General features: G+C 35.6%; 1 protein-coding gene across 3 annotated transcripts in view; it reads right to left on the reverse strand.

Moving 5' to 3' along the window:
* Positions 1 to 26,374, reverse strand: part of LOC108906145 (1-phosphatidylinositol 4,5-bisphosphate phosphodiesterase classes I and II) — a 97,475-nt gene that overhangs the window by 2,528 nt on the left and 68,573 nt on the right. The window contains exons 3-12 of one of the 3 annotated variants that reach the window (XM_018709336.2): positions 15,999 to 16,270; positions 12,692 to 12,877; positions 11,164 to 11,538; positions 5,992 to 6,254; positions 5,759 to 5,934; positions 5,448 to 5,661; positions 4,676 to 5,205; positions 3,702 to 4,438; positions 436 to 688; positions 129 to 383 (exon numbers count right to left, since the gene is read on the reverse strand). In XM_018709336.2, coding sequence (XP_018564852.1) covers positions 129 to 383; positions 436 to 688; positions 3,702 to 4,438; positions 4,676 to 5,205; positions 5,448 to 5,661; positions 5,759 to 5,934; positions 5,992 to 6,254; positions 11,164 to 11,538; positions 12,692 to 12,877; positions 15,999 to 16,270 — 3,261 coding nt within the window. Of the gene's footprint in view, positions 1 to 128; positions 384 to 435; positions 689 to 3,701; positions 4,439 to 4,675; positions 5,206 to 5,447; positions 5,662 to 5,758; positions 5,935 to 5,991; positions 6,255 to 11,163; positions 11,545 to 12,691; positions 12,878 to 15,998; positions 16,271 to 26,374 lie in introns of those variants that run through there. The other 2 variants (XM_018709335.2, XM_018709337.1) reach the window with 2 other exon arrangements.

Consider the following 26,374-nt stretch of genomic DNA (forward strand, 5'->3'; position numbering starts at 1 on the left):
ATTTAATTGCCAACATAAAGGAAATAAAATTACTGTTCCAAACAAAATTACTGGTCACGTGGCTTGTAATCATTTATGAAGGCTCTGTAAAACAGGTGTTGCAATTATCCAGAAACAATAACACTTACCTTTTCCCTTTGCTCAATTAACAAATCCCTAACAACTTCATGTTGTCGCTGTAGATCCTCCCTACGATTTTCAAATAACTGTCCCAACTTCTCCCTCTCTGAAACACCTCTTCCAACCACCGCGGTCACCGCCTCTCTCTTTACTCTCGTGAATTGCTCCCTGTTCCGATGTTTCTTCGCCAGAGCCTTCACTTCTTCTCTATGGTCCGCTTGGAGTTTCCTCATCAGTTCTGACGTCTCTTTCTCGAATTGTTCCTATAATAATTATGTCACACCGATCCCTCACTTTATCAGTAGAGATATTTACCTTTAAAGCCTTTATTTGGTTGCCCTGTGACAACCGCATCACTTTTTCCGCAATGTTATAAATAACATCGTGATATTTCTCCCTTAACTCTTTCTCTTGCACCACGAACTCCTTGTTAATAGCCAAGAGCCTCTCTGAGTGACTCCTGGGGATCGAAGGCTTCTCTCCATCGCTTCCGCTGGTCTCGGGTCCATCCGCGACGCTCGTCAAAGGTTCCGCGCTGGCAGATTCGGTAGAAAACACCCCGCTCACACTGCAAAGAAAAGATTAAATCGACGTTAATCTCGTTCTAAGAGACGTCCGACGAGACGCAACAGCAATAAACGAATCTGTCAAACATTCAACGTGACATGTTCGAGGATCTGAGAGAAACATGCTAAACAATAGAGTAGATCAAACGGTCTCAGAAGTGAGGAGTTAGAGATTAGTGCATTTGACAACGTGCAATATTTGTCGGTGTTGGATCGAGAACTACAAGTAAAACTCACCATTTCGGGCATAGCCTCCAAACACGGGTTTGCGGTTTGGAAAAAGCGAGCTCGTTGTCCGGCCTTCGAAAGTTTCGAATCGTGATAGGGAAAGTTTTAGTATTTGTTGGAGAATTTGGGCGATTGAAAGATTTTTTAGCAGATCAACCGAAACGGAATTTGATAAGTAAGTTTTGTTAAACGATATGTTGGATGTGTTGGATAAATGTTTAGTATGCGATGTAACGAAAAATCTTGGAAAATTCTTTACATGTAGTGATTTGAAAAATAGATTTACACTTTCTTAAATAACACGTATTTTAATTGTTTTTAAATATTGCTTAATTCTTTCATTTCAAATAACTACATAAGTACGTCATTTGAAAAAATATTTATTTCTGATATTACATCGACTATTAAACTTATGCATTATGCACAAATGTAATTTTGTTGAAAATTTTATTTACACTTTTGCAATAAATAAGTAATTTCAATATAAATTATTAAAATAAAAATATTTCCACAAAAATTAACAATTAAATATTCCCATTGCATAAAAAAAAATTGTAATGCACGTTAAATTAAAAAGTTATGTAAATTTTTAGGTAAAATATGAAGACAAGTAACTAGTAGCTAGAAGATATGATACAAAATAAGTTTTTTGTTAGTTGGAAAAGATCTAAATAGATGTTAGTAGGTTATCGTACTATTGAATCTAATTTCTTTTCTAAAAATATTTACTCTGGTTATACTTTTTATTAAATGCTTGTGCAATATGAAGCAGAAAAAAGATGCTACCTATCTATCTATGATTGTGTGTAAAAATGTAAAAATTTTCAAAATAAATTATTTTAGATATACAGGGTGTAACCTTAAGAAGTGGTCAGATTTTTTAGGGATAATAGTATGTGTTGTCCAGAACCCAGACTAGTAATCTGAATTTATTTATATTTTTTAATTAAATACTCGAATAACAATTTGTTTTTTTAAACTGCATTAAACTCTTGTCTAGCACCCAATTCAGTGGTATAGTTGTTACGATCTCAATTGGAACCGCATAAAAACATTTAACTCATAAATTCTACGGAATCCACAGACGTTCAGAAAAATTTTGCCCTGTCTCGTCTAGATATACTATATTCCGTGCTATATTATCATATAATTAAAATACGATTGTTAAGTTTTTAATGTTTAAAATCACAATGTAATAAAGCATGTCGTAAACTATCTAAAGATTTATAATTATAATCAGTATAATCACTTAATTTATTTCGAATCACATTTAAAGTAGGAACTTTATTTTCTTTATACATATTATAAATTGTGCGCCGCATTACATCTGGTTCTTTAATTAGGGGATAAATTGATGTTTTTGATATCTTAGTAAATTGATTGATTAATCCGTTTCCTAACTTTTTTGTCACATTATTCACTATTTTCAAACATTCATATATATATATATTTAATATTAATAGGTTGACTTTTTACGTGTAAATCTTAGTTTTTAAACTCTGCGTTTGTTTCGATACTTTCGACACAAACAGGTTCCACTATTTGGGGATTTTCCCGAATTATTTCGTTATACTTCGCTTCAAAAAGTCTCCAGAGAGCCATGCTAAATTACTAGATAATTACATATAACATAACTATTACCCTTTACTGGTTACGATATGAAGAAATAATAATATCAACTAATAAATAATAATACATATTATACCAACAACATACCCCGCCAAGCAATGCTCTGCACTGCACTGGCAAAGCGGCAAAGCTAAGTGAATCCGTGTACCATACAAAAAATTATTTACGACCTAGTGGACCAATACAGGTTTGCTTTGATGACCAGCGTGCCGCCGTCAATTCTACATCAGGCGAACTAGTTTACCAATACCTGATTCGCCGAATTGCTATTCGAGTATAATTTACGAGACACATCATGGTCAAAGCATAGAAAGAAATTTCAGGAAAAGTGCACACAGTCCTGTGCTTTAAGATTTACAGGTTCCAATTGACATCGTAACAACTATAGCAGAACATTTATCAAGTGCTGGACATAAGAAAGATTCCTAGTGATTTTAAAAAATGTTTGCATGATTACTGATGCAAGTAAAACTAATTTGTTTAAAAATAATTCATTTTTGTTTTAAATGTTTATAATAAAAAGTAAATTAAAACTACACCTGACATGATACGCCAATAGGGTAGACAGGTAAAAAACAAAAGAGTAATGTTAATTCAACGAAACCAGAATAGCCAAATATATCACCGCTTATTTTTTTTAAGTTAGTCTAGTGGTGGGTTATAAAAATTACAAAAAGTTAAAAAAAAATCAGTTTTCACAACAGAATTTGAAAAAACAAACTTATATGTTTCTAAATGTCACAGATAGCCTCTACATAAATATGACCCCTATTCAAAGTTAAATCCTGTATATGAGGCTTTCGGATTCAAGATCTTATGTTGCTGATTATCTTGAAAGCTTTTATTATCTATCACCAATGTTTATAATATGATATATTTAAACAAACAGTTAACTTTAGGACTTAAAGTACTAGATGGCGATTCCCTCATGAAATTCCTGACATCCTTATTTTCAGATATTTTATTGAAGAGCCGCCATCTATTTTCATTAGTAAGTTTAACTAATTACCTTACTATATCATATTCAAATAAGGCTGTTATAAACTGAATAATCCTGAAAAAATACAAAAAATTGTACATTTTTACAGACAACCGGATGACTATCGAGAACTCTATTTATACTAAACCTAAGTATTGATTAATTCTGTATCTACTTACATATTCTTGCTGGATAGCCTCTTCACAAGCTTCATGTTGATCAATTTGGACCTTTTCTCTGAAAAATCGCCAGACTTCTGCGAGTTTAAGGCCATCTTTTTCTTCTCATGCTTCTTCCTCAGTGTCTCCAACTTCTTATCTAGTTCCAACTTCTTTTCCTTAACTAATTTGTTTTCTAGAATCCTCTCTAAGGGTTCCGCTATGATTTCTTCTATCTTCTCCTCCTTAACCTCATTGACTTTATTTAATGAATTTGTTTCGACCGCAATTGTGGAAGTCACCGTTGTAGGTATAACAGTTACTTCATTATCGGTAGTAATGTCCACCGACGAGGCACCAGTCGCTATCGTCGGTCTTTGAGCGGGGCTACCGTTGGTTATCGCTTCCTTATGCACCCTTGACAAACTGTTCTTGTTCTGTTCCTCGACACCCTCGGCAGGTTCCATGTCATCGGTAAGAACTGCCAGTTGCTGCGCGCGCTTCTCTAGATCGCTCTGGTACTTTATAGGATTGGCTAAGGCCTCGGCAAAGTCCGATAAACCATCGGGCACGTAGTCCATAACCACTACCTTTAGGAATAGCGTCGCTAAAGGCAGTGGTTGGCCTATTTCTGTGCGCAAATTAACATGCCGGTACCCCGGGCATAATCCCACTACAGGAAGGATTCGATGGCCAATGAATTTTCCTGATTCCTCGTAGGCTACTATTCTAATAGACGCTAATTCTGGCAGAACTACCTAGAAAACGAAGGCCGATAATTACAAAAGTAAAGTGTTGAATGTTATTTTTGTTCTAGTTTTTCAGAAAATTGTTAAGTATTGTACATCCAAACATCTTTGACAACCAATCAAACTTAGGAACAGAAAGGACTGAGATTTTTTGGGAATGTCACCATTCCTAAGTTTGTCTAACCATAACCATAATATACACAAAGTCAAAGTATATTCTTAAAGAAGAGTATCATTAAATCTTACCTTTTTAAACACAAAGGGTTCCTCGTCATAGACAGGGTTAATGCCATTGTTGGGCACCACCTTCGTCTTGAAGCGCTTCCGCACGGTATCAGCCGGCAACCCGTACATCTCAACTTCAACGTAAGTCCCTACTCTCTTGTCAGTCAAAAATTGTCCAGATATCACAGTAATTTTAACGGTTCCCGCTATGATCCCGTCCACAGTGGATTCGGCGAACGGGTAGAACCTCCTGTCGGTCCGCCGCATGAATTCGGGCTTCAACAGGTAGCCGGAACGGAAATTGTACTCGAAGATGCCCAAGTTCAGTTGCATGGCCAGATCTAGGGTCTGGTAATTTAATGCCACGAGTTGGCAACCTGCGTTCCAGAATACCTGTGGCATGAAGTTGGAAGAGTCAAAACGGGTGCCCGCAGGGTAAACCCTGCTCAATTGATGTTTGTTGTAGTTGACGAACTGGATGGGGTATTCTTTGAGGAGTGAAGTGGCCTGCTTTTCATCGAATGAAGACATTTCGTAGCTGCGATTTTTTTCTGAAATGTGTTATTTATTTACCAGTGGTTGCAAACACTAAAGTGAAAAAGTGTGATACAATAAAATTGAGAAGTGAAAGGATACAATGAAACAAATCAAAACAACAGAAAATTATATAAAAAAGACTGATTTACAAAAGTTGTTTATAGATATAGGGCCCCCAAAAATTATGAAATACACTTATAGAGTAATATAATTTTTTTAACTAAGCAAAATGTTAATTATTGCAACACACACTTACTTTTGGCGTTTTCGAAACTGGAAAAATGAACGGGTTGAACGTAGTTTACTAGGGCAGAAATTTCAGCGCCCGCTTCCGATTCCATCGCAGGGGCTTGTTTGTGGTCTCCTTCTTCCGGATTACTCTCTATGGGTGCTTCTGGTTCCAATGGTTCTACTTCTTCTTCGCTAGAGGTGTCCTCTTCTTCGTCAGTGCCTGTCGATTCTTTTGAGCCCTAACAACAATTAACTTACGTTAACAAAACAAAATGTTTTTATAAAAAAAATATGATTACTGAATATATAGATGATGCTTTATGATAGTATACGTACCTGCCTTGTTTGTAAAGAAGGTGCGTGGTGAGGTACGTCGCCATTCCCAGTCGGTTCGCTACCTTGAGCTTCGGGTGACGGCGTTACATTCCTTTTGTGGTGGTGATGATGGTGCTTCTTTTTGTTTTTTATTATTATTTTCCTTTTCAAAGCGGATGGCGGTGGTAGAGGATTTCCTAAAGTAATAAACCTACTCTAGCTCCTGTTTTTATACTAAATTTAATGTTTCTCACCTGGTTCTAACTTGTATATATCCAGGGGAGTATCTAGCAGCATATCTCCAAAAATTTCCCTGCAGTAGCTGGCGATCCTGGCTTGTTGCCGAGGATTGCAATGGTTTTCGAAGGAGAGCACCACCGGGAAGTCGGATGTCTTGAAGGAACTCTCGGCGATGGCCTCGAGCACCTCCTTGGCTGATATTTCAGGTACAAAAGTATAGCCGTGGTAGATTACCGGCTCCTCTGTTCGGCCATTCCAAAAATCGAGCTCAACGCACCTAGAGAAGTAGCTTTTTTAAGATCAGTCCTCATTCCAAAACATGTTATAGAAATATGTTTACTGAAACACGTTTCTATAACTTGATAACATTTTGAAGTCCGTATATAGCAAAATGTTTATCTGCAAGTCCTGTTCCCAGTTTTGCATATAAGTAATTGTGTCAGGGCATAAATGAAATTAAAATTCTCTGTGCCTAATACTTTTGATTTATTTGAATAAATAAATAAGAATAATTTTCCGTTGGCGTGATTAGTATGAATCATTGCAGATGTTCGTCCGTTCGTTTGATCGTAAAGCAGGTCTTTGGTCCTAGGAACTTTTACGCCCGGTATGGTATTGCATGCCCTGTATTAATGTTGGCCGACCTCTCATTATCCAACATGGTCGAAAACAGAGCCATTTAAATAAATTCACAGTCAGCCGAAAATATTAAATTACGAAGATTGAATTAGCCCGAATCCCACCGAATATACCCGGTCCAACGAATTCTATATATTTCGCTGTAATGGAATCAGACTGCATGTGGTCGGTCTCTTAATTATATCGGCCGCCATTTCAGGGTGCTGGGGCAGGGTTGGAGTCAGTATACCTCAAGAAATTTGGAAAAAAGTATTTTTTTAACTAGTGCGACACTATAGCACTTTATTGTTCAGAAACATACTTAAAACTTTCGAATTATCCATTAATAATTGCAATTACCTACAGTTAAATGAAAGAAAAAGATTTACTATACATTAAAATCAGAATCTAGTTATGTATAAAATAAAATTAACTACTATTTAATTAGTTAGTTACAATATACTTGTTTTTGTGAATTAACGCGTTTCTCATTTCAAGGTGGAGGGTCAGCGTGCCGACCCGATTGTTATTAAATTAGCTAGTTACGTGTGCCTGCTGATTCGGCACTATCGACGTTTTGCGCACTTGTACGCTTATAATACGCACTAACACTCATTAGTTATTATCAAGAAATCAAACCATGCAACCTCAGTCGTCTCTCTTTTTCTACACGATAGCAAAGATAGAAATAAGTCCTGTGAACAATAGAACGTTTCAAGTGTGTGCGCAGGCTGAACATATCGGAACAGTATGCGAAATGAACAGCACATTACAATTTGCGTGCAGAGAATACACAAATCCCGATTTCGATCCAAGATACCAGGATGTCTTTAATTTTGTTTTCTATTCGATTTTGAGGAAGAAAACAGTAGCATAGCGAAAAATATAAAATCTAGAAATATAGTGTGTATGAATCTAAATATCGTTAAAATTTGTTTGAAGCTTTCCGCCCTAATTCCACCCCTGACAGAAAGTAACATTTTTCCTCCCCCGGGCTCCCGTTTCCGTCATCGGCCGCAAAGGCGTAATGAAATTTCTATCACAGCACGGAATTCGTTAGCAAAACGTGGACGGAGAAGAGAGTGACGCAAAAGACATTGTGTTGCGCACACGGGCGCTGTATCGACGGTATTTTTTTTTAAATTTAGTAATTGACAGGACTGGGACATGCAATAGGTGCGCTATAAATAACGGTGGCGGCCCCTCTATCAGACTGACAAGGTTAACTAAACGATTTGGGAAAAACATTAACGGTTGATTGAAATATTTTTTCCGCATCTATAAAAAAAATTCAATCAGGAAGCCTTCACGGATTTTTGTATTTATAGGATGAGACGGCATAAATATAAGCGGGTATGCTAAAATTAGACCAAAAGACATTTTCCTATGACTTTCCATGATATTTATTAGATTTACGCTATTCGTACCATGAATATTGCCAGAAGAATGGTCGTTTCCCTTTATTATATTCTCTCAAAAGATCTGTCTAATCATAAATACGTTTTTTTTTTTCATTTTGTTTGCATTGTTTCCAAAACAGAAATAAAACGGTTTCATTCCAAATACAGTGTTGGATGACAATAGTTGATGGAAATTTTAAACAAATGCTCAAACATTTTTTCACAGTCCATTTTAGTTTTGAAAATTTGAATTTTTAAGGGGCATAAAATAGGTTTCTCGTGCTCAGGAACAAATGGTGAAAACCGCACCTTGTTCTCATATTTAGTTTCGGAGACATTTGATATTTTCCAGGATGCTGCAATATTTTTTAAAAACATCAAATACAACAACGAAGCGGTGTCTTTATCAAAGTGTGTCTTAAATGCAACGAAAACATTGATGATGCAATAATATTCTGGCTGTAGCACTTGAAAAAATAAAATTAGGAACGGCCAGAAGAAAATGAACATCCTGTATAATAGACATAGTATGGTTAGTTAAATAAGTGAAACAAAGGTTTCTTCTTTAACATTGTTAACAAACTTTAAATCGATTTATTTTCTCATCTAATTCAGGAACACAAGATCATTGTCTGCTAAACCATAGCACCTGTGCTATTTAAAGACAAAGTGATCTAGTTGGTTATAGCCAAGAAAACTAGAAAACTATTTGTAAGGGGAGATCAAAAGTTTTGTAAAACTGGAACCTAATGCTTGGAACCAAGCAGGATTATTCATCGTATTCATCCTACATAGGAGGCTGTGCTGGCTGTGGAATGGGAATTGCAAGTTATTTTTCATTATTTTGCGGCAATATTTTCTTATTTGCAAAATTTGTGTTTGCTGTTTCCTTGTATGATTTTCTGCTATTTTTGAATATTCTTTTGTATAACGTAAAATAGTTTTATTACGCCGCCACGCATATTTATGCAAGATATCAACAGTGATTGCAAGGTGTAATAAATGTCTTCATTTGTAAATATTTTCTGTTATTTTTGTTAGGTAGTATTTCTCTTTATACAGGGTGTAATAGGGTAAAATTGAATTTGCTATTTTTCAGGAGTAAAAGCTTATATATTTACTTTCATTAATTACTTTTCAGAAAAAATGGATCAGAAAGGAACAATATCAAAATAAAATTTAAACATTTTATGTCCTATTTAAAATTATTGTCTCTCGCTGTGACGTCAACTCGTATACATGCGCAATTGAGACCTAAACAAAATACACAGAAAACGATTTGATATCATGATTTTTTGACAATTTAGATCATTTATAATTTGAGGTTAATATCACAAACCTAGTAGATCTGTTATTTATTATTATATAGCGAGTGTGGCAGTGATAACTGATAAGTATATTGTAATGTATACTCTATGTTAATTAAAATTATAATAAGCGAAAATAATACACAAAACCGCAACCGGTCACCAGCACAACAAATAGTAAATAATGGTAAATGTAAATTACAGAAACTGTGACTGTTTCAGCAATGTCAGAATAGCCAACTGAACTTGTTATATCAACTTAAATTTAAAGCGTAATGCGCATGCGACATAGTTGACGTCACAACGCCTTATAGAAAAGGGCGGAAAATGTTCATATTTTAAAGTTGTCTATATATATATACCTCATTTAATATTAGTAAAAACAAAATTCTAAAAAACGCTATATTAATTTTGAAACATGCTGAATTCAAATAAATAAAAAAAATATGTGAAACGACCCTATTTGAAATAGAAGCCAGTTTTTTTAGGAGCAATAGTATGTGTAATGAATGAATTATTTTTTAAATCAAATAAATGGTCTAGTTATTATAATTCGTTTTGTAAAGTGCACTTAACTTAAATGATTATTGTTAATTACTGTTTTATAAGACGTACATAAAAAAGTAAATGAAAATACTAATCTGACATTTGATTTTTTAAATAATTTCAGGATTGACAAAAGTATTTGTTACTATTTTTTCAAAGCACTGTGTTTAGTTTGTGAATTTGAGTGTCAATGACCTCTGGCATCGACCTAGTTTTGGTAAAGTACATATACATCATACATTTATTAATCCATCTGATATGATATGACAACAGTGAGAAAAAAATTATTGATGTTTCTAGCGTCATACGTAATACGCGTGGAGAGCCACGTGGCCTCAGCGACTCCGAATACTGAAATCCGATTTTACAGTCGTCGTTGTCATAGTGTTTACAATAGTTTTTAGTAGTTACTGTCAAAAATGGATTGCGTGTATAGCAACCCGGAGTTGATGGATATCGTTTTAATTTATGGTGGAGCAAGAAAACATTTGTATTATGGTAAAGCATTTGTGTATTGGTGAAACAAAACAGCATTTGTGTTAGTTCGTAGAAACTACAGAGTAGAAACTGAGTAAGACGGACCCAAATATGTTTACACGTCGATGGACAAAATTTTGGAGATTTGTTGTAACATCAGGTATGTCAAATTATTTTATTATTTAAAAACCACAAATTAATTTTATTAATTAATAATAACAACAGCGGCAAAATCAGTTGAATTTGCCGAAATAAAATAGGTGCTATAAAACTCTATTTCTTCCTTTCTTTGCGAAATTCTTTCAAGTGTTTGTCTTTTTGTCACTGCTGCACATCCAGAATTTCTTTTTTGGAAAAGTTCTGAATGGACATGTACAATCTAAAAATATACTGGCTTACCCTATCACCCACCCAAATAAGAGGAAGGTGTTCTTAATGATTGTAGAAATATCGAATTATGCAGTAGTAGTAGTATAGAGGCCTTCCTGAAAAAAATATATGCTTCCCCCACCCGATCAATTTCCGAAGTCTGTTGAGTGCTTGACCTTATAAAGTTATTGCTTTCAGAGTTGGTATGTGTGTTTGTGTGTCTTCATTGTCAAGTGTCTGTATAATATGAAAAAAACTACGAATCAAGAAAAAGTTCCCGTGGTTAGCGCCTACTGTTTGTCAGGAGAAAACGTTGGAGCTGGAAGAAGACATCAGATGGATTATCCCGACCAACAAGTACCGGATAAGATTGCGGAGACAGTTCCGTTGTTGTGCTTGGTGCCAACTGTTCATCAGGGGATTAACGCGTCTTAACGGGTTAATCTATGCTGTTTATGAGTAGACCTACCTACATCCGGCGAGAAGGCACTGCCTGTACATCTCGGCGCTGGACTTTCCCGTGATCTGGTGGCCCGTCAAGTACGTGTTGTGCGAGGAGTTGATGAAATAATGCGCTAGCGACTGGTCCATGTCGTGACTGAGATCGAACTTGGTGGCGGCCATGATGTTATTGTCCTCCGAGAGCAGGTACCGCAGGAAGCCTTCGAAGGAGAGCTGACCACGTCCCGCGTTGTACTTGTTGGGTTCGTACAGGGCGATCAGGTCCTTGGCCCGAGTGGTGTCGGCGTAGGGGTGGAGGATCTCGTTCAGCCTGGGATCGCGCTGAGTCTTGTTCAGGAAGTCCACGAATTGGTGCGCCGTCATCACCTTCTTCGAATTCACGCTAGAACTTCATTTATAAGTACACAAACAGTCAGTCGGCGCGAGTTGCGAAAAGTGTGGAGGAACAAAAATGTGAAGATGCTGAAGAAAACTAACGTTATAGTTTCAACTGCAGGAATCGTCAAATACATTTTAAAAAACATATATTTTATTATTAGCTCCAGCATTTTTAACTTTATTTTAAAGGTAACTTAAAACAATTTCAAAAATTCTTTCTAAAAATGAACTCAAACAATGTTCTTCGATACTAGAAATATAGGTATGCAAAAGACCGATCGATTGCATTCATGATTAGTGACCTTGAACTGCAATACACAATAAAAAATTTACATCCGAGTATTAAATGTTGTCTTTAACAGAAAATACAGTGAACATAACGTATCCAGGGCATGTTTCATTTGCTGAGTCTTACTTCCAGGTTCCTAGTAATTGAATAACTAGAACTAGAGTATGAATCTTTGGTGTGTAAATAAATCGTGAAGATGAGTAATGAAATTTCAAGGGTTGGGCAAGATAATTCAAAAGTTCGTCAGTGTTTACTAACTGTTTGTTCACATTGATTTGTAGTTCATACTTGATTTTATTTATTCTTAAAGAGCTTTTCTATATGCAATATTTTGAGCAATCTATATATTGTTCGAGATGAAAAAATGAATTCTTGTTAAACTGGAGACAAAACATCTTTAAGAATACGTCTTGTTCTATTGAACCCTTAGAGAATTTGCCAACCTTCGTTGTTAATGATTATTCAATGATTCCGAAGCGTTATGTCGAGAGAATGAAACTAGGAGACTCCATATCAACAGGAGTATATTCTATATTATATTTTTTTATAAAATTTGCATTGTTTCCATGTTCAAAACACTTATCAAGAATGTATTGTATTATTGAAATTAAGGTGATTCACTGCTGGGAGGAATCTTTCTTATAAAAAAAAAATCTATCTGCCCCCTCCACGCGGATCGCCCTTCAATGGGGGACAGAATATAGTTTTTATTTTTTCACATTTTTTGGCACTTATTTATTTACACCCTGTATATAACAGTGATTTCAATTCTGAATAAAGGTTAATCTTGTTTAAATTTTTTAAACTTTCCGTTGGTATAAAAACAGATTATAATAAAAATCAAATCTACAAGTATCACTGTACTCACATTTCATTAAACACCCTTTCCACTTCCGCCCTCTTTGTCAGATGCACGTAAAAATTAAAAAACGTTTCGAAATCGAAAGCCTGAGGATTGATGGTGTCATTTTTCCCAGTCGTAAAACCCAATGACTGCAAAATCGATTCCACTCTTTTCTTGTCGTCCTTGCTTTGCGCAAACATCTTCAATATACTGAAAAGCAGAACGGGAGGTTATAAATACGTGTTTTCTAAGTTTATGCCACAACTTCAGATTATTCCTTGGATTATTTTAGATCAAAAAGCATTAACGAATCCAGGGTCCAAAGCCACTGGTTTTCGCGATACAAACAGTTGAAGTTTATTCAAATATCTCTGAAGTAAGTTTGACTTAGACTACTGAAACATACTCTATACTAAAATACAAAAAAAACTTAAAAAATCTAATATACTGCGTGAATATTAAATGTATACGTATTATTATAACGGTGGGTATAATTCGCAAAGTAAATGAGTCCAATTAAAGTTACGTGTACATTTTGAGAACCGCTGTCTACATGGAAGGTAATCATTTACGCATGGGCACTAGCGAGTTTTCGAAATTTTCCAAGTCGTGTGTCGAAAAAAATATATAGAATTACTTTTTCCTTCCTATTTGATACCTATATAAAGTTAGAAAAAAACATGCTCCCATAAGGCACCATTTTTATAAAAAGCAGATAGATTTCCGCTGATGTGAGATGATAGTGCTTCTGGCAAATACCCACTCAACAAAAGTAACACGGCGGGTGATGTGAAAATTTGCTTTTTAATAACTTTTCCTTTAAATTATATTTGACAACAATGCCTAGCCCAGTTCCCAATTGTGCATGTGTTGAGACTAACGTGCGTCGTTTTTTAAGATCACACTAGCTTGTCAAGTGACGGGATATGAAAATTACTTAAAAAAAAAGGATAAAAAATAAGTTTTCACAACGGAATTTGAAAAAATGAAGTATTACTACATGTTTATAAAGGTCAAAGGTAGCCTGCGTATAAATATGACCCCTATTCAAAGTTACACACAGTATCCTAAGACAAACTGACTAATCTTGTTGTATTTATATTGTAACACCTTTTTGAAGTTTGAATATATGACAAAGTTAATGTTACCAAACTAGTTGCGATAAATAAATAAAGGTATTCAAGAGATAAAGATGTTATTGACTTATACAGGGTAGCCCATCGAAAACGTACCGCAAGGCATTACAGGGTAGTAAAGAACTTTTCGACAAAATCCAAAAACAGGTCAAATTTGTTTCTGAGGGGGACAACTTTTGGTTCAAAAAGCATACCAAAATCTTCAACCCCCTAAGTGGGGGTGCTATCCCCTAAATTTTTTCAAATGGGAATGGGGGTCAAGTGGGGGGTCATTAGAAAGGGCTTTTAATTCTCTATACATCGATTCTTACTTTTTGAAAATCGATTCATTATTTTAGAAAATATGCAGCTTTGAAAATACGAACAATATTTTTGACGAGAAATGCGAAAATCGATTTAATTTTACTTCAAAACTTACGGTATTAGTCAAGTAAATGCTGAAAATGTTGTCCGCCAACTTGCATACAATGATACAGGTTGTCTTCAAACCGTTGTCGAACATTCTGGAGCACTTGCGGTGTTACTTCGCGACATACATTAATGATTCGTCCTCGCAGATCTTCCAAGGTATCAGGTGGAGTGCTGTAAACTTTGCTTTTAATGTGCCCCCAGAGAAAGAAATCTAAAGGATTTAAGTCGGGTGACCGAGGGGGCCACTCAATTGCACCTCTTCGTCCTATCCAGCGTCCTGGAAACGTCTCATTTAGGTAATTGCGCACATTGAGCGAGTAATGTGGAGGAGCTCCGTCTTGCTGGAAAATCAGTTCGTGTTCATTGTAAGCAGGGTCGTCCTCTATGATATTTGTTAGAGCTGGGTCGATGACATTTTGTAGTAAATCCAAGTACATATCGCCTGTCAAATTTCCAGGAAGGAAAAAAGGACCTACAATGGAATTTCCAAAAATACCTGCCCATACATTCAACTTCTGGGGGTGTTGGGAGTGTGTCTCATGGAAAATCCTTGGATTGGTATCAGCCCAGTAACGACAATTATGGCGATTCACTAAACCATTCAAGAAGAACGTACACTCGTCCGAAAAACACACATTAAAGAGGAAATTATCGTTTATCGCTCGTTCAGTCATTATTTCGCAAAATTGCAAACGACGATCAAAATCGTCTTCATTTAGCTCTTGCACTAGCCGAATCTTATAAGGATGGAATTTGTATTTTTTTAATATTCGTTGGACACTTGTACGACTCACTCCTGTCGCAGTAGCCAATTGCATTGTACTCAGCGTACTATCCATTGCCACTTGCCCCAATACCGCTATTTCCGTAGGTTCATTTAGTACCGGATTTTCAACCTGCCTCTTTTTGTTATGAACGGAGCCAGTTTCGCGAAATTTGGCCACCAATTCGCGAACAATTTTTCCAGACGCATGTTTCTCAGGATGCCGTTGGTTGAACAGTTCGGCGACCCGATTTCCGCATTCATTGTTTTTGAAAAAAAGCTCAATAATTTCTACTCTTTCTGGAATTGAGTACACCATAATTAATCAATTTAAAAGACTCGGCAGTATTGGTACTCTTCAACTACAAGTCACAAGACAGTTATCTAGCAACTTCTTGTGGCCTATCTAAATACGAAACAAAAAGCGGACAATTTTTTGCTCACCAAAATCAGGCTAAAGAATTCGCAAATCAGAAAAAAAAAACAGCGAATTCTTTTGAAGGAATTTACCAAGCTAATACCGTAAGTTTTGAAGTAAAATTAAATCGATTTTCGCATTTCTCGTCAAAAATATTGTTCGTATTTTCAAAGCTGCATATTTTCTAAAATAATGAATCGATTTTCAAAAAGTAAGAATTGATGTATAGAGAATTAAAAACCCTTTCTAATGACCCCCCACTTGATCCCCATTCCCATTTAAAAAAATTTGGGGGATGGCACCCCCACGCGCCAAAAGTTGTCCCCCCTCAGAAGCAAACTTTACCTGTTATTGGATTTTGCCGAAAAGTTCATTACTACCCTGTAATGCCTTGCGGTACGTTTTCGATGGGCTACCCTGTATATAAAAAGTTCAAATTTAAGAGGTCCGTGTAACACTGGCAAAATAGCTAATCTACCACCCAAAATAGACAAAGTATGTCACGCGTAAATACCACAATGGAATCAGCGGTTCTCAACAAGTTTTCTTTCATTACAAAATATTGCTACGCATAAGTTTAATATCCACCCTGTATGTACTTACTTTTTGACCGGTATGTTTCCTGCCTTATCCCTAATTAAACTAAGCTTAGTGTACGCTTTGAACAGATACATTTTAGTGGTGCCGTTAATTTGGTTCAAGTTATAAGCTAAACTCAACAGCGAGTCCGTCCACAGCCTGGCGATTTCTCTCCTTGTACAACAAAAATTTATAAAAGTTATATTTACAAAGTCATTGGCACAACAGACGGTGACCGTCTTCTCCTCGAGCGTGTCCTGTGACCCCATCGTCACGATCTGCCTCAGCTTCGGGTCCTGAAACAAACGAAAACGTCAATTACAGATCTATTCTCAATTTACTGGCAATAGATTATGACAATTTCCAATTCTCAGTAATATTTTTTAAGTTGTAGGTCATTTTACACCAGAAAACCTTTAACATTTTCAGGATATTCAACATTGGACTGATCTATTTTTTTTTCAGAATTTTCAGAAACTAAACAAAACTTGTAAACAAAATTAATTGGTATAGTTTTAGTATATTATCAATTAGCAAACAAGACTTGGAAATGCTCAAAAACCTCTAAATACGTCAACATATTCCGAAAAATTGAAAATATCCGAATAAACTTCGAATAACAACGAAATATCTCGTAAATAATACAAAACTTTCATTATTTCAATGAAAAACCTCAAAAAACTTAAAAATATTGCCAAATACATCAAAAACTTCAAAATACTTCAAAAACCAATAAGTTTGAATACTTCGAAACTTCAACATCTTCGAAATATTTAGAAATATATCAAAATCATTTGAAAAACTTGCAATAACATTGCAACATCTCGAAATTCTCCCTTTAAATGCATACCTCGACCCCCAGGTCATTGACGTTTGACCTATATAACAGACATTTAACTCCACTTCATCAACATTTGTCCCATAGATCATTAACTTTTGATCTGTGGTTACCAATAATTGGTCTTTGATTGCCAGTTGCTGACTTTTGACCTTAGGAACTTTACACATACACTTTGACGTAATTTGTTGCATTTTAATGACGTTTAAACTCATTTTAATACTTTCTGAAGCTGTTTCGATTTTATCTCCTAAGCTAACATAACCTAGTAGAAATCTGCCTAAGAGCGGATTAAGACTTATTTTTTCTCATTTTCTAAACTCATGTAGGTACGAATAATCCGTGAATGATTTATTTAGGGGAAACAGCTAAAATGCATTACCTTCAAGGAGCTTTGTTCAGCTAAGCACTTTATTCGAGTTTAAACGAAGGATGAGATGGGACGGATAGAAGTTTAGAACTAGACAAGCTAATTTCATGTCAATGCCGCCATAAAACCTTTAAAGTGAGGTTATGTCCGCGAAGTACCCCATTAAAAAGTTAAACGTGCAAGAAGGGAGGTATTAGCAAAAAACTCCGGCAGTTTCGCGAACTTTCTGCAGCCGCAAATTGTTTTAGTATTTTGTTCTCCAAAGGAGACACAAATTGGATTTACCTGTTACAAGGCAGACAATGTGCAATTTCCAGTTTCTTTCAAGTTTTGAAGTGAGTTAGATGGCACAAATTGAATAATACTGGTGTTCTATTCTTCCCAGGAGTCAAGGAATTAAACGGGAAGATGTAACATGTAGAGTGTACACTATGTGCATGTCTTTTAACAGAAATTATTCCACATTTTCAGGAAACTGACTTCAGCATTTTCGAAGGTTTTCAACTCTAAGTATTAACAGGTTAATAAGATTTTTAGAAATGCAACCTAGAATGAAAAATAACTATCTGGTACGGATTTGAATCAATTTCGTACCACCCTTCATCATTTCATTGCACTTTTACAAATACCGGGATTCAATTAACAAATACAATACCCCGCAGCCGATATGTGAAATAAAGTTTTTCAACAATTCGACGCTGATTTCGCGTGCTACTGAACTAAATCCTATTGAAACTTTAATCGAACCGAACCGCTGTTTGGCCGCACAGCAGCGTATTACCCGTTGTTTTGTTCTTAATAATGACTTATAAGCGATTTGCATTCGATTAATTGCCAAATCTAATTATGCATTACTTTGGCGGTTCATTTGAATTGCAGATCCCCTTAATTAAATTAAACGCTAAGACAAAAACTGCGGGGGTATTATACGGAAACCCTTTTATTGGATAGACCGTTCTAATATCCTGATTAAAATGAATGGATTTTTGTTTGAGAAATAGGTCAGGGGGCTGTGGTTACCTCCGAAATGGAAAAAGTATAAAACACGGAGCATACCTGGACCGTGAGGAGGATGCTGCAATCGAGTAAGTGGTAATAATGCTTTTTTTTCATAGTCAGGCCCGCTGATCATCGATCGTACTCAGATCGGATCAGATTAACGATTTTGTCAATATTTTTATACGTTTTTGACGTGGAAGGGCGGCCCGGGCGTCCGTCATTTTTAACGTCTTCTCGGCCATCTTCGAATTCGAAACGCTTAAACTACTCAAAAATCTGCGCACGTGATTAACGTTAATTGCCATCATAGACCTAGTAACCTACTGGACTCGCTCAACGAGAGAGATAGAGCTAGTGCGGGCTTATGCTTGGTTTACAGAACTTCTACTGTAGCGCGCTACATTTAATTCAACCAATCAACTAGCTATACTCGATTCCTTACTACTTTTTTCTGTTGGGCCGTATTCCCGTTTGAAGTTAAAATGATTTTAACTACATTTATGTGTGGTGGTTAAACTAAAAGTATGGTTAAGTTAAAATTTTTGAAAAATTATTGATCAGGTTTTTAATTATATTTAGATGAATGGCAGAAGGGATAGCCGACGAATTTTTGATCTACAAAGGCTATAAAAATAATATAAATACTAGAAGACAAAAAATTCCATTATAAATGTGTATATACATGGTAGCCCATCGAAAACGTACCGCAAGGCATTACAGGGTAGTAATGAACTTTTCGGCAAAATCCAAAAACAGGTAAAGTTTGCTTCTGAGGGGGACAACTTTTGGCGCAAAAAGCATAGCAAAATCTTCAACCCCCTAAGTGGGGGTGCCATCCCCCAAATTTTTTTAAATGGGAATGGGGGTCAAGTGGGGGGTCATTAGAAAGGGCTTTTAATTCTCTATACATCGATTCTTACTTTTTGAAAATCGATCCATTATTTTAGAAAATATGCAGCTTTGAAAATACGAACAATATTTTTGACGAGAAATGCGAAAATCGATTTAATTTTACTTCAAAACTTACGGTATTAGCTTGGTAAATTCCTTCAAAAGAATTCGCTTTTTTTTTTTCTGATTTGCGAATTCTTTAGCCTGATTTTGGTGAGCAAAAAATTGTCCGCTTTTTGTTTCGTATTTAGATAGGCCACAAGAAGTTGCTAGATAACTGTCTTGTGACTTGTAGTTGAAGAGTACCAATACTGCCGAGTCTTTTAAATTGATTAATTATGGTGTACTCAATTCCAGAAAGAGTAGAAATTATTGAGCTTTTTTTCAAAAACAATGAATGCGGAAATCGGGTCGCCGAACTGTTCAACCAACGGCATCCTGAGAAACATGCGTCTGGAAAAATTGTTCGCGAATTGGTGGCCAAATTTCGCGAAACTGGCTCCGTTCATAACAAAAAGAGGCAGGTTGAAAATCCGGTACTAAATGAACCTACGGAAATAGCGGTATTGGGGCAAGTGGCAATGGATAGTACGCTGAGTACAATGCAATTGGCTACTGCGACAGGAGTGAGTCGTACAAGTGTCCAACGAATATTAAAAAAATACAAATTCCATCCTTATAAGATTCGGCTAGTGCAAGAGCTAAATGAAGACGATTTTGATCGTCGTTTGCAATTTTGCGAAATAATGACTGAACGAGCGATAAACGATAATTTCCTCTTTAATGTGTGTTTTTCGGACGAGTGTACGTTCTTCTTGAATGGTTTAGTGAATCGCCATAATTGTCGTTACTGGGCTGATACCAATCCAAGGATTTTCCATGAGACACACTCCCAACACCCCCAGAAGTTGAATGTATGGGCAGGTATTTTTGGAAATTCCATTGTAGGTCCTTTTTTCCTTCCTGGAAATTTGACAGGCGATATGTACTTGGATTTACTACAAAATGTCATCGACCCAGCTCTAACAAATATCATAGAGGACGACCCTGCTTACAATGAACACGAACTGATTTTCCAGCAAGACGGAGCTCCTCCACATTACTCGCTCAATGTGCGCAATTACCTAAATGAGACGTTTCCAGGACGCTGGATAGGACGAAGAGGTGCAATTGAGTGGCCCCCTCGGTCACCCGACTTAAATCCTTTAGATTTCTTTCTCTGGGGGCACATTAAAAGCAAAGTTTACAGCACTCCACCTGATACCTTGGAAGATCTGCGAGGACGAATCATTAATGTATGTCGCGAAGTAACACCGCAAGTGCTCCAGAATGTTCGACAACGGTTTGAAGACAACCTGTATCATTGTATGCAAGTTGGCGGACAACATTTTCAGCATTTACTTGACTAATACCGTAAGTTTTGAAGTAAAATTAAATCGATTTTCGCATTTCTCGTCAAAAATATTGTTCGTATTTTCAAAGCTGCATATTTTCTAAAATAATGAATCGATTTTCAAAAAGTAAGAATCGATGTATAGAGAATTAAAAGCCCTTTCTAATGACCCCCCACTTGACCCCAATTCCCATTTGAAAAAATTTAGGGGATAGCACCCCCACTTAGGGGGTTGAAGATTTTGGTATGCTTTTTGAGCCAAAAGTTGTCCCTCTCAGAAACAAATTTGACCTGTTTTTGGATTTTGACGAAAAGTTCTTTACTACCCTGTAATGCCTGTATATTAATTCTATGAGTAAAACTACACTTATGGTTTTAACAGCTCTTTATCTTAACTCAAACTGAATTAAATTCGATTTCTCTTCTTTTTATAATACATATTTGTACCAGTAATTTTAATTATTATTATTGAATAAGAGCATAAACATTATTCGTTTATATGGAATTTATGTACAAATTGGAGGTATTAACGGGGGAATATAATAATTAGAAATTTAAAGTTAAAGGTATTTTATTCTACTTATTTAAAAAATATTAATAGTTACGATTTTCCAAATAGTTTTTATAATGCCTTCTTTATGTATTTCTCCACTTATTTTCCTCATATCGTAAGCTTGATTAGTTAAAATTACTGCAAGCTTTTCTGAAGTAGTTATTTTAAATAATTCATATTAAGTATCTTGCTTTGCAAAACTATAACGATACTTTCTTTTTCAACATATTATTTAAAGAGAAGTTTTGCTGACGCATTTTATAATTACAATTCAGTTGAAACTGTTTATTTATATGTATTTAGTGTGATGTTAGAAAATAATTTTTGAGGATGGGAGAAATAATATAATCAAATATGTTATCATTAGAGATAAGTGTCTACTTGGTCACTATTTTCAGAAAGATGCGAAAAGTATAAACATGTTGATACCATCATAACCTCTTTTCTACCTATGAAATTTTATTTTTTCTCCACTTAAACGTCCCTTTACACAATTGATCGCTGAACACGATTGCACCATATTTAGGTTTCACAAATATGTCACATACACTAAATCACACAAAAATTTAAGAAATCTTTTACAATATTTGTTTACGGTATTTTGTACCGGTATATCCGTGTACCATTATTTGCTTGTTTAACCGGTATTTGCCTGCACTAGCTTCATCTGCCTTGCACACATCAGCGCGATTGGCCTCTCTTTCTAGGGCCAGTCCATAGTTTACTAGGTCTATGATTGCCATAATACTTTACTCAATAGAAGATAAGTTTCAGTAGAGGTTTTTCCAATGTTTATATGAAAGTTCACGACAATTCGTCGGTCTATTACAACACATCATTTTTCCGGAACAAAAAAATAAGTTCTTATACAAAGAGGAGTCTGTCGCGTCGGTCGTATGACTTTAGCGCATGCATAGTTCGTCTGCAGTAGCATCAATCTCGTTATTTTATAGCCAGACCCCGTATATGAGTTAGTCGTCAGCCCTGCCGACCTGCCGCACACTGAAATCTCGAATATTTTCGAATATCACCAAATTTCCGTTCATGCGGTTTGTAGGTAGATACCAAATACAATAAAATATGTTATTCTTGATTTTCATTTCTCCACGGTATATTAAAAAGGGACCCTTTGCGGAATTCAGCCAAGAGCCCTAAATATAGCCAATTCGACACTGTCTTTTTCCAATTACAAGGCATTTTCTTAGTAAGATAAGTAAATTCTTAAGATCTTTAAACAAAGAGAACGGGAGCAAGACTACATATCTAAAAATAAGGCAAATCACCGACTGAAAACCAAAGCAGGGTCGTTAAATTGTAATAGAATGACGCCCATCCCACGAAAAAGCTGTTAAATTCTTTATGTACTTTATGGCTACACCACTGTTAAATTATACAACCCATAACACGGCTGACAAAAGCATGCCATCAACACTTAAAGACAGTAATAACGTTAACGATGCAATAAGCACAGCGGTGACAAATTTAAGACACAATTGATTTGGCAAATTATATTGTAAGAAAATGTAATGCGATTTTGTTATATTTAACTCTCCGGTAAATTTAAGTTTCTTCAAGATATAAAAAAGTAAGTAATTACATCAGTTCTACTTTAAAATCTGATTTACGGAAGACATTAAAATATTGAGCAGTTACAGAGTTATTGTCGTGTTTTTGAATATTTTCTGAGAACGTTATTTTATTGAATGTACTGTACCATATTGCTCGTCATAAAGATTTTACATAAATAAATTTTTGCATGCAATTCAGGCCAGAGGTTGTTTGTTTGAGCTTTAATCTGTCTATTCAGGCGTTAGTGTACAAATATAAATAAACTGTGCGTTTACAGGAAACAGATAAAATTTGTCCAGAAAAGGTTATTTAATAAAAATTAGATTTTTAATGTCAAATACGAGGTACTTTAATACTAAATACTTTTATAGATTGTATCCGCGTGAGTGCAACAAACTCTACGCGTATCTTAACAATTGTAGAACCATCAGATATGTATATCGATATTTAACAAATGTCACTTTGACGGCTGGTGTCACGACTAAACCGATACATTATTAAAAACGTTAACCAATCATTAGCAGTAAGCTGAATCAAATAAATTCATAAATTTTTCAAAAAATCCTATCAAATTAACAATATTCTTTGATATCAGAAATCTAGGTATAAAAAGATATATTGGCAACATCTAGTAAATAACTAATAATTAATAATTATGTTTACCTACGACCACTACTGTAAATACTTAAAAACACACCGTCTGCGATCAATGCAAATTTCCTATTACGTCGTACGGTAAAAAAATCGCACAGCTTGGTAAAAAATTCGCACAGTTCTCCTAGCAACCGCCTAGCAACGGTCAATACAATACTGTTTGTATACTAAAATATACGAGGTTTGATCAAAAAGTAACGGACATGTGTTGTACCTTATCTGGATTCTTTTTTTTTCAGGTTTAGGTAGCGATCACGCTTAGTTTGTGTTTAGCGAGCGAATGAGTAAGACTTACCACAGTAATTTTGACAATTTTTTGTATGGCGACATGTCGAATCAGAGAGTCTGTCTGATATTTTGTGTTAAAAAAGGGATTAAGTACAGAGAAGTACTAAAAATGTTAAAAAAGGCATTTCGAAGGAGTTCTGCCACTATTCTGACAAACCAATAGACATTTTAGGCCTTTAAAGGCACGGTGGGTGGCGTTCGTCCTCTTTAGCTGAGGGATATCAAATACGTTGTGAAAAATAAAAATCAATTTTCAAACATACAGTGTGCATCAACTATAGCATCATTAGAAGAGAACGTTGTTTTAAATCCGAATTCTATTGCTCCAATAAATTTTCATAATTGTTCAAACTGTAATTTAAATTTCGTGTTTAATAAAAATAGATTTTTTAAATTTCTACATTCATTAGATTACTTACCGCCTCCTGATCGGTAATAATCACTTACTGATCGCTAATTTGTAAACGTCACTTACAAATGTCGTCAAAATTCAGTAAAGGTGTCAAATTACCTGAGCGTTCAAAATAATACATTTGAATATTTTTGTTCTTCAAAAGACTGAACATTCAAAGCAATGTGCTTTCAAGAACTACAACTAAATTATCTCGTCTATTATCAATACCCTTGTATGGTTTTAGTTGATAACTATTAATGACTATGTTGCTTATGTAGTTATTTTGACACATTTAGATATTTGCCCCGATATTCAGTATCAAAAAGCATATAGGGTATATTATTTTCATTTGACGATAATTCTAGAAAAATTTGTAAAAGATACAAGAACTAATAAAAAAAACTGTGTATAATAAAAAAATAATAACGGAGATATGTAGAGATATATTATGTTAAACAAACATTTGCTAATCTCAAATTTCCGAGGAAAAGTGAACTTGACATACACTATATTCTGAATTGGATGAATGTCATTTTTCTTTCCTCTTACGGAATGATACAAGTTTTCTTTTAGATCTATTATATCAGAGACTAAAAGCCCTGCTTTCTTAGCGCTGTATAAAAGCCCGGGAACAATTAAATCGAACAATCGAGAATGTAAAAGTAATATTACAGGGTGAATTTCGATACTTCTTAAAAAATATCTAAGACGTTGATTTTTGGGTATCAAACATTGAAAACCATAGTCACAAAGACAATCCGTCCCCAGTATACCACCCTGTACATCCTTGTTGCTCTTATTTCTCTAAACTCGTCCTTTCTCGCCCACCCCGCCACAAAAGTAGATTAATCTCAGTCGGAGTCCGCTCGAACAGAAACTCGATACAATCCTAGGTGTTTGTCCGGGGTTGACGTCCTCTTCCTGCTCTTGTTGCAATTTATATTCCCTTTTTTTTCGCTTCGTAGCAATGAAAAGGCATTTCCGGAGCAACACCTAACTGTGAATACGAATAATTTGGGTCGGATTCGATGAAACGAGTAGGGGATTGGGGACATCGAATTTCAAATGAAAAACGCAGTTGGCAACGGTAAGTGAATCTGGGAAGAAAACGCCGATCTAGTATCTTTCGTTTACTCTCGGAAGATAAATCTAGTAGTGCTACTTGAATTTCACTAGCGTCATTGGTTTTTACGTACAGCCAAATATATTTCCGTTCAGATAGACATGGGTTGAAAGGCATGTAAATGTTGCTGCTAGATGCTGCAAAATTAAGCCGCGAATGATACGCACAAAAGGAAAACTATTATGCCTTGCAAACCGTTCTGTAAGAAAGCGTGTGTTTCAAATAGTTTCGTCGAACAATAGTTTCGTAATCGCATGCTTGATCATTGTTTACACAACCAGAGGTAAGTTCACTTTATATCTTGGTTATGATATGAAAGTTGTGTGGTATTCGATGTTTAAAATAGTTTAGGTCCCAAATTTTTCAAATGAATTCAAATTTGGGAAGTAGGAATTTTTATAAAAAGTGACATTTTCTCAAAGATTTACATATAAAAACTCTTTCCTCTTCAGGCTACAAACGTGGTGTATGTCCATATATGGAAACCGTGAACTGTCAAATTCAGTAAAACCGCCCCAACAAGAAATTAATGAGCCTTATCTGGGCGCGCCGTTCGTCAGCCTCGGTTTTATTATTAATCTCCCATTGTCTAATAGAGCCCGACTACCTGACGCGACGCTCACATTGCCGAGAATTACGACGAAAAAGGAGGAAAACAGAGTTGCAGCTCGCGATAATTCCAGCACATGGAATGCCTGACAATAAAAGCTGTAATGGGGTTTCATTATAAGCGCGGCTCGCCGTTTAGCGGACGTTAGGCTTCATTATTATCGGGACTCTCGCTGCTCCATTGTTTCCAAAGATGACAGAAATTGTACGAACGGAACCAGTAAACGGTTCTCATGAAGAAATCGCAGGCGGTTTAATAGAGACTTCGTTGAAAGCGGGACTTTATGCGATACTAACGGAGGACGGCAGCTTCGAGAAGACAAAATAGTCCAGCTGTTCGTAAAAACAGTACCTTGTGGTTATATTAAGGACATGAATTATGAAGGATTTAATAATATTTTGTCAATTCAGTATATGTACAGGTCTGGTCAGGTAATTATTTCCTATAGACTAAGTAAATTACATGCATCTCCCCTATCAACTTCAGGTGGAAGGGGTCGGACATGACATATATCATCGAGGCTGCGACTCGGACTCTCGTAATTAGTTGGCTGTGGGAGCGCACGTGCCCCGTTGCATTTTTTGTGAACCGATCGAATACCTAAAGCGCTTTGCTGTTTGTTTAGTTTTATTAATATTATTATTCCACTCAAACCTTTGGTAAGAAGTAAACGGAATATTACAAAATAAAAATGGTGTAGTGTCGAACAAAAAATTAA

Source organism: Anoplophora glabripennis, unplaced genomic scaffold (assembly GCF_000390285.2).
Source record: "Anoplophora glabripennis isolate ALB-LARVAE unplaced genomic scaffold, Agla_2.0 scaffold74, whole genome shotgun sequence".
Taxonomy (NCBI): Eukaryota; Metazoa; Arthropoda; class Insecta; order Coleoptera; family Cerambycidae; genus Anoplophora; species Anoplophora glabripennis.